Source organism: Salvelinus fontinalis, chromosome 17, assembly GCF_029448725.1.
Source record: "Salvelinus fontinalis isolate EN_2023a chromosome 17, ASM2944872v1, whole genome shotgun sequence".
In the NCBI taxonomy this organism is placed as follows: Eukaryota; Metazoa; Chordata; class Actinopteri; order Salmoniformes; family Salmonidae; genus Salvelinus; species Salvelinus fontinalis.
This window is the reverse complement of record NC_074681.1, coordinates 35,750,785-35,760,144: the sequence shown is the minus strand read 5'-3', so window position 1 is coordinate 35,760,144 and position 9,360 is coordinate 35,750,785. Positions and strand designations below refer to the sequence as shown.

At 46.1% G+C, this 9,360-nt stretch overlaps 1 protein-coding gene across 2 annotated transcripts in view; it reads right to left on the bottom strand.

Annotated features, from left to right (window-relative positions):
- Window positions 1-625: 625 nt before the first annotated feature.
- LOC129814236 (protein FAM110B-like) overlaps window positions 626-9,360 on the bottom strand; it is a 51,032-nt gene continuing 42,297 nt past the window's right edge. For both annotated transcript variants that reach the window (XM_055867225.1, XM_055867224.1), the window contains one exon: window positions 626-3,057. In XM_055867225.1, coding sequence (XP_055723200.1) covers window positions 1,421-2,668 — 1,248 coding nt within the window. In that variant the 5' untranslated portion in view covers window positions 2,669-3,057 and the 3' untranslated portion in view covers window positions 626-1,420. The remainder of the gene's footprint in view (window positions 3,058-9,360) is intronic.

The window sequence follows — 9,360 nt, the reverse complement described above, 5'->3', positions numbered from 1 at the left end:
AACCTGGAACATGAACAGTGGATAGGAGTAACTGTCAACAGACTCTTTTTCAGTTTTACATACTAGCTCAGGTTCATTGTAGTCTGTGGAGCGATACATAGAAGCATGGAAAATACATCTTGACAGCTTTTCGCTTTATAGGACCGCACAAGGAAGGTGATATTGGTGACCTATGATCTATGAGCTAACATCAACAGACTACACTCACATGGGTATTCTTCTGATCCTCCAGCGGTTAGATGGGTGATGTAACGGTAACGCAGTAACCATAAGTATTGTAGTACAGAAAATGAACAGAGCTCAGTGTTTCCTCATCAAATATAATTTTAATGAAATAATACTCACATTTTTCGACGTAGATGGCAGATGGAAAAACAAGCCATTTATTGAAATAATGCAGAATAACTAACATTGAAAACAATTAATTGCCTTAATTTTTAAGTACTGTAACAGTTCCAACTCCCATATACTGAACCATGTATGCCGTCATAACAACGTCATACACATTTGATCGTGAACAGGGTTTGACGCAGTCTCACAGTCAAGCCCAGAGAGAAGATTGAACAATGTAGTAAGTTAGCTTGACAGGCGCCCTCTGACAATAATCAATAATAAAAATAAAAAAATGTATATACATTTTCTTACAGCATTTACACACATCTTAAAGAAAAGCCAGTACCACAAAATCCAACTGTCAAAAAGAACATTATGGACAACAAACTAAACAGAAGCAAAAACCACGTAATGCTGAATGGTTTCATGATGCTGCCTGAACGTTATCGCCATAGTAATGCTGAGAGAGGGGTTAAGCTGGGGTTTCCCCAGGAAGGGGGCAGGGTCTGAGTCTGGAATGTACCAAACAAACTCTCCTGGTACCAAAGGGGTGAGGCAGGTTTGGACTGTACCATGCTTCCACAGTCCTTTTTTCAGGGGAGTTTTTTTTCACACACAAAGCTCAGATGCATCAGAGAGAATTATTAGACTAAAGACTGGTTACACACTGAAGCGCTGCATTCACACCCGTATGGCTTCCAGGCTTAGTGTTGTTCAGAACGAAAGGACATTAAGAAGACACACCTAAAAAGAGCTGGCATCATAATGCTGGTCTAAACAGAGAAAGCAAAACGATGAGAGAGAGCTGCACTACTCGAAGAGACGGCACTGAACGGCAGCCATCTTGAAAAAGGCTATTTTTTCCTAAACCTGCTGCTTTAGCTGGAGGCCGCACTGGCGGGTTGGGTGGAAGGAGTCATGCAGATTCAGAGGACAACAAACACTGAACGCGAAAGCGACCGCAAGAGCCATCCACTGGCGCCTTGCCAGATCAATACCTTGACATTCAGAGAGATTCAGTGCGCAAGTGTCCAAAGACCTTCATTGCATTGGTAGTATATATTTTTTTGTATGTTTCTTCCCTCTCTTAGACATGAGATACTTTCTGTGACTCGCGTGCCTGTTTGATGCTGTACAGCCATTTGATGACGCGGGCGTTGCGTTCTACGGCCGAGATCCCGTAAGGCACGCGTTCGCTTGCATCTTCCTCCTCGTCCGTCATGTCCTCGTTGCTGTGCCGTGATTGGTCGCAGTCCGAGCTGATCATGCTGGCGCTGCGGAAGTTGAGGGAGATGATGTCGGAGTTGGCACGGGCGAAGCTCTCTATGCCCACACTCTCCAGCTCCTCGGGGTCCAGCCCACAGTAGTTAAAGAAGCGCTCCACGTCGGCGCCGGCTCGTGCGTAACGGTCGCTCAGGTCCGACTTGGAGCGATGCAGGGACGGCCGGCGGGCCACAGAGCTCCCCAGCGCTAGCTCCAACTGCTCAGCTGGGGCGGCAGAGGAGGGCGGCGTGGTGGTGGCCTCGCTCTCAGGGGCCTGGGGGGCGTTGTCGCAGAGGGGGGCAAGGACTTTGGGGCTGGGCTTGGGGGGTAAGGGAGGTGCGGAGCTGCTGCTACTTCGGGCCGCCCTTAGAGACTTACCGTTGCATAGCCTGCGGATGTCGGAGGAGCTGTGGGAGGTGTGGAGGGGTGAGCGGTCGCCCTCGCCCCGCTCCTCCAGCAGGCGGCGGCTGAGGTTCAGGTTGCCCCCCTGTGGGCTCCGTCGGCCGGGTACAGGGGGAGGCACCTTGAGGGACTCGGAGAAGGAACAGAGGCTGGTGGGCTCAGAGCAGTCCGTTGTGGTGGGGATGGAGCGGTGGGGGGCCCAGCTCCTGGCCCCGGGCTTTAGAGTAGCGCTCTTAGCGTGGCCCTCAGAGGTCGAGCCGGAGCTGTTCAGGAGGTTCTTAAGGATCTCCAGGTTGAGGTTCTCCCGTTTGCTGGTGGTGGTGCACGTGTCTGACTTGGAGTTGTTGTTGGATGCCTTGAGGTCCACCCCACCACCACCGCCCCCATTCGCCCCTCTCTTAGCCACGGCAGGGCAGACAGGCGGCTTTGCTAGCAGCGGGGGCTTAACAGGCTCCTGCTTGGCGTTGATGACCTCCTGGCTCTTGACGTACTTCGACTTGTCCGCCTCCAGCCGCTCCACAGCGCTCAGCCGCTTAGGGTTGGGCTCCACCTGGCGCCGGAAGTAGTCGGGCCCTTTGTTGAGTATGCGCAGGGGGACGGTGGAGGCAAAGGCCGCCCCGTGGCCGGGGGGCTTGCTATCTGCCAGCGGTGTCAGGGTCTCGGTGGGCATGTCTGGGTGGCTCGGGATGGCCGCCGTGGTGGCTGACGCGGGGGGTGGCTCTGCTGCTGCGCGTAGGGCAGCCTGCAGGCACGCACATGAAGCCAGGCGAGCGGAGAATGGGGGCCGTCTCCACTGGCCTTCAATAGCCAGGTCTCATCCCCACAGAGCATCAATCAGCCCCTACTGCTGCCCTGCTCCTACTGCCCCACAGCCTGCCTGCCCCAGGGTGGAGCGACAGAGAGAGAGAAACAAGAGGAGAGAGGCAGAGTGGGGAGAAGGGACAGGCAGAGCGAGTGCAGGGGCAGTGGTCCGGATCAGTAGGCCCAGGGGTGTAGGATTGTGGGAAGGAACAACCTCGTCTCACCTCCTTTGTTCGCCCACGACTGGAGGCAGCAGATCTGAAACAAAAAAGAGACCAATCGCATTAGGGGATCAGGTGACATCACGGTCATAGCAACAACATGAAGAACTGGGACACATGCATGTACTTGACTGTTGAGGGGCACACTATATAGACACACACCTATAGGAACACATGCAGACGCAAACACACTTAAACACAGGGAAATATGTTCCTAGTGAAAAGGAGGAAGGCTGAGTAGAAAAGCATACAGTTAGCCATGTCTTTTCCCTGCATTCTGCTCTAACATCGCAAGTGTTATGAAGAACCTCATTGTCTGTCAAAGTGAGGAGTGCGATTATTCCAGCTCTCCCTCAGATACACACACACACGAGAAAGTGCTGACACAGCCGCCAGTGGTGTGTTTTTCCCCCCACCACAGAGCCAGAGAGAGAAGGGACTACGAGAGTGAGATCAGACACAGGAACAGAATGGCAGAGAAAAGGAATGAGAGACAGAAGAGAGATCGAGAAAGTGCAGAGTGAAATATAGGGTGCAGAGTGAAATGTAGACCGAAGAACCTCAAGGCTGTTGGGGGGGGTGGGGGGGGATCATAAATAAAAGTAATTACAGTGGCATCAGGGACAGGGCTGTTTGTGTGCCGGCCAATGGACAGGGAAATTGCAGTGACAAAGCAGTTTTATGGCCCCACTGTGTGTGTGCGCGCGCGAGTGTGTGGTTGCGCTGCCTGCGACACGTCATACATTACTGAGGGGGAGGGAGGGAGTCTGGGGCGATGCGGGGCAGACGCCTGGACTGATTCAGTAAAACGTAAAACACATGGCTGGTGGTGGCCCTAATGTCTGGCTTACTAAAGAGTAGATTAATGAGTTCATTTCAAAGGCGCAACCTGTACGTTTCACCCTGCCTGGGACTTGTTTGTAAACTGATGGTGTGATGGGGACTTGGACCAGGGCGAATGTAACCATTTGGGGACGACGACGACGACGACTTCAACTAACCGAGGCACCTTTTGACTATTATTGTCTCAAAATCACTGAAATTAACAGGTTTGTTACTGCATAAACTACAACATAATGTAATCGCAATCTGTAAACTTGACTATCCCCACCCCATCATATCAGCAATTATTTTTTCATAGAAATGCCTGAATCCAATCTCTCTGATTTTACCCAGCCGAATCACTGTGATTACACATGTTGTTTTCTCATAACCAAAATAATCCACAAACGGGACGGGGGTGGGAAGGGACTATAGCCCCAGACTAGATTTAGATCATCCAATACTCACTCCCAATTCCCACCCGTCGTGCGGTGTAGAAACACACCACTACAGCTTATATCCTGACCCGTCAACCACTCAAAGACCCGCATCCCTCTATTTAGAAATATAAGTATATTGTTAGAGGCCTGGAGAGTCCATTTTGCAAAACTCAATCCAGCAACGACACAGAGTCCCAGCTCCAGCCGAGACACGCCATTGGCCACGGGGTAACCGTAGGGACCCAATTTCATCATCTAACGGTAAGACACTCCAGGTAATAAACCAAATTAGGCAAGGCGGCCTGCCTTGCCCATAGGCCCATTGCCCCCACCTACATTTTTTTCAATCAAATCCGTTTCAATGAAAGACATTTGTTTGGTTAGCCCCGGATACAGATTCAGGGGCCTCAAACCCGGCTATATGAAAACACATAGCAGGACGTCTGAATGAACAGAAACACTGCCAGGCTCAATTTCCTCAAGGTCTTTACTATAGTTAAGGTCATGGTTAGACCTTAGATCTACAGGACCCTGTAGATAGCCTATATTATAATGTAAACACAAGAGAGGCATATATAACTATTACCTATGAATGTTACGGGAGACAGAGGACCATGTAAAACAGCAGGACAACAGGCAACTGATCTCTCATTAGAAGGGGGTGGGTTGGTGGCAGGGCCCATAGAATGAGGCTGCAATCTGCCACCACACTGTCTGCAGTCACACACACACACACACACACACACTCCACCATACTGTAATTAAGGAACAGGAGGGGGTCAGAGACAGCACTATACACAGTAATAACAGTGAATGAAGCCAGGCTCTCCTCTACCCAATATACCAAATGACTATGATCCTCCCCCTTGACTACTAGGCTAGTCTTAATAGGATCGGGGCCTTTAAAAAAAAAAATCCTCTAAAATGTCATAACTGCCTGTAGCTCAGGACCTGAAGCAAGGATATGCATATGCTTGATACCATTTGAAAGGAAACACTTTGACATTTGTGGAAATGTGAAATTAATGTAGTAGAATATAACACAGGTCTGGTAAAAGATAATACAAACAAAAAATATGCGTTTTCTATAATTTTTTGGTTCTGTCTTTGGGAAAGAGAGAGAAAGGCCATAATAGAATATTGCAGTTTAGGCGGAATTTAGATGTTGGCCAAGCGCTGCAATACTGGACAATATTTTGTATCAAGTCTGACCAAATGTGCCGAATTGGTCCATTGATACATTTTGCAATGTGCATAACTATAGAGAACATAACTATAGAAACTAACTCAAGTGCATAACTATAGAGAACATACAAACATGATATGGTAATACTAAATTTAAGTTTACACACTCCCAGGAATGTCATACATGAATCATTAGCTTATACACTAACTTTCACACATCTAGATGGCCGGGCAGGGTGGGTGTGGAGCCAGAGACAGCAGGGGTTCATACTGTAGAACCCAGTTCCTACATTTGAATATAAAAAAATATTTTATCAAACAAAAACTATGCTACATTTTATCTCTGGGACCCTCAGGATGACAAATCAGAGCAAGATTACTGAAGTTCATTAATTCACCTTCAGAGGTGAATGTATCAAACCAGTCAAGTTTTTTGTTGTTGTTGTACGCTCTCCTCAAACAATAGCATGGTATTTTCTTCACTGTAATAGCTACTGTAAATTGGACAGTGCAGTTTTTAACAATAATTTAAGCTTTCTGCCCATACATTTTTTTTATTTAACCAGGCTAGTCAGTTAAGAAAAAAATCTTATTTACAATGACAGCCTAGGAACAGTGGGTTAACTGCCTTGTTCAGGGGCAGAACGACAGATATTTACCCTTGTCAGCTCGGGGATTCAATCTAGCAACCTTTCGGTTATTGGCCCAACGCTCTAATTACTAGGCTACCTCCCGTCCCAATGGAATAAGACATGTCTATGTCCTGGAAAGTTTGCCGTTACTTACAATGTCATGCTAATCACATTAGCGCACGTTAGCTCATCCGTCCCGGTATAGGGACACCGATCACATAGAGGTTTTAACCTCTTACCCCTTACCAGCTGTGGTGGGCTTTTGTCCCCTGCCTGCCCTGCAACACTCCCCTTGTTTAGTGGGGGGGGGGGGGGGGGGGGGGGGGGGGGTGAGTGAATTTGTATTGTATGTACTGTACAGTGTATGCATGATGTCATCACAGAGTTCAGTACCTTTCCTTCAGGCATTCAATCAGCTCCTAGAGAATGGAGAATGTATGACAATTGTTTTCAGTCAGTTACCTACAGTCATGATTCAGGTAATCAAAGCAAAAGTACCTATATCAGGTAAGTCCACACACAAACATGACGCGTGCACACAAACCGCTCTCTCCCCTTCTTCCTATGTTTGAAGATGCCGATTCCCCCTAATTAATACCATGTGCCCTGTCTTTCTCCCTAATAGGCCATCTCTATAACAGACCTATATTCTCCATAGATCGTATTATGATAGAGCAACACAGAGATGCATAGTGTCCTTTGACCAAAACGACCACATCCATAACAGCGGTATGCTCAGAATGTTCGACCCAACGGATTCCTTCATTCTCAGAACCGCATCAGCCTAACATTCCATTCTCCTCCTTGAAAATAAATTAAAGGCCAATAGAAAAAACCCACATAAGCTGAGAGGTCAAATCCATTTCTGGTTCTGGGAGACAATCCTTTTCTCTTTTTGCCCCAAACAGCCCCAAACACATGACGGTCATACGAGAGGGTGTTACGTACTATGCAGTCAGGCATTATGGAATGACTGGACTTATATGGCTAGAGGCCCATGTTCAGTTAAATCATGTTATTGTTGTGACGAAGTGAGACGGAATAAGACTTTCATCCAGTATAGCTGCAGGACTAATGCATCATGCACAGGGAAGTACTGAATGCAAAATCCTAACTAATTTCAAAGCAAGCGTGGCCTGGTGGATGCAGACTACAGTGAAGTACACAATGTTACTACTAGGCTACTCAATTATACTGCAACGAGCTAAAGCACCTTCCTAATTCACTTTGGCTTGATAATAAAACATAGTCAGCTTTAAGGCGCAAGGGGCTTAGACAGATGTTTTGCTATCACTAATTCTCAAGACTCAGATGTTTGCAAATCTATTATGTTTTTAATAATATAAGTTAATAGGTCTCTCTGCATTCTGATTGTTTTATACTGTTTAATTAAACCTCAACCAAAAAATATTTTTCAGCATTTTCATAAATGTTTGCATTTCCTGCACTCATTTGAGATAATTTCCACACTGCCAAGTAGGGCTGCACGATATTGGCAAACAATCTAGGCCTTATTTTTAACTAAATGTTGCAATTGCGATTTGACTTGTGATTTAGGTCAAAACACTTGGGTGAACTGTTGGAATCATGGAAAAATAATGATTATTCTAATTCTATAGTTAGAATATTAGTGGTTACTTTGAATACAGTATTGTTTGACATGACAACAAATGAAAATGCCAGGGAGGAGTTACTGTGACAGGGTAGTAACCAAAGTGTTGGTCAGTGTTTCCTAGGGGACCCTATAATCTTTGTCGATATTAAATGTTTTCTCTTAGCTACTCCATGTAGCTAACATATTCATGCATTTCCAATTCCTCTTTGATTTAGAAGATACTGTTGCACAAACATGCTGATTTAAGCCTACACCGTTACTGGTATCAGGCTGTATAGCTAGCTACGTTTGCTCTGACTCAGTAGATTTATTTGCTAGCTAGCGAGCATGACTTAGCCACAACTTGCTAACAAAAGACAAAATAGCTGTTTGCAGATATAAGAAACACAAACTAATGGTGTAATTATAGAACGCTAGTGGATTTATATTAAGAAGCAAAATGGAAACAGCATCATTGTCATCAACATTGTTGCATGTGCTGCACTGACCATGCAGACTGAATGCAAGTGTCTCATGGTCGAGCAACAACAAATGTGCTCCTTGAGTGACGGGGCGGGGCTAGCTCGTGTGGAAAAAAGGCATGGAGAGAGAGCAGAGAGAGATGATTCAAGTAGCGGAGTAAACTATTGAAATAGACGTTGCACACGGCATATCACATTTAACAAACCAAACATTCAAATACCATTATAGAAGGTAAAGTAAAAACCCAAACCGGTCCGTGCATCAATACCCGTATATTTTGTATTTATTAAGGATCCCCATTAGCTCTTCCTGGGGTCCAAACACACCAAAGCACCCACATTACCTATAAAACAGTGAACTATGTTTGCACTGAATGAGCTAAAGATAAAACAGTACATCATATAACATCCCTACACCACCACATATCCACAACACAAAATGTTCAATACCACCATACAACAATATCACAATGTGTGTGCATTCATAAAATACGGTATACCGCCCAGCCCTACCCCCACATAATGACAGTCTCTGTGTTGAGTCATTCAACTGGTGGTTGAATTTTAATAGGGTCCGGAACCCTAACCATCTGTCAATGTCTTGTACACAAATCGGCAACAGACAGCGGAGATTGTGGGCCAAAATACAGGCCAGATTATCATGTCATTTTAAAGTCATTTCAATTCACTTTAATGCAAAATACACCCTGTGACCCAAAACATGTGTTCTTATTTCCCCAAAATGTTTACAGATTTATGCAAGCCTTCCTTCCAGATATCGGGTTTTACTGAATATGTGCTGGCACTGCTTCACTGGACTCCTGAGAGAGGTAAGACCCCATCCCCCATCACCTCTGTGTGTGGTTCTCGGAACATGGTTCAATCCATCTACAACTTCTCTATTTGAAGTTCACATGCAGATGTTACCACAGGAAACAGAACTGTCATTCCCGGATTTCTCATCTCAGTGAGGTTAAGGGGGACTGTTTTTGTAAAGGGGGAGGGTTGTTATTTCTTGGCTCCAGGCCCAGAAAGGTGCTTTAGGAATGGGGGATTGGGGGGGGGGGGGGTCTATGGTAGATTTTTGTGGGTAGAATAGAAAATTGCTTTATTTCCCCCAAAATATTGCAGTGACGGTTATGAACTGTCAATACTTTTCAATCTCAATACAAGGCTTTGGATGAT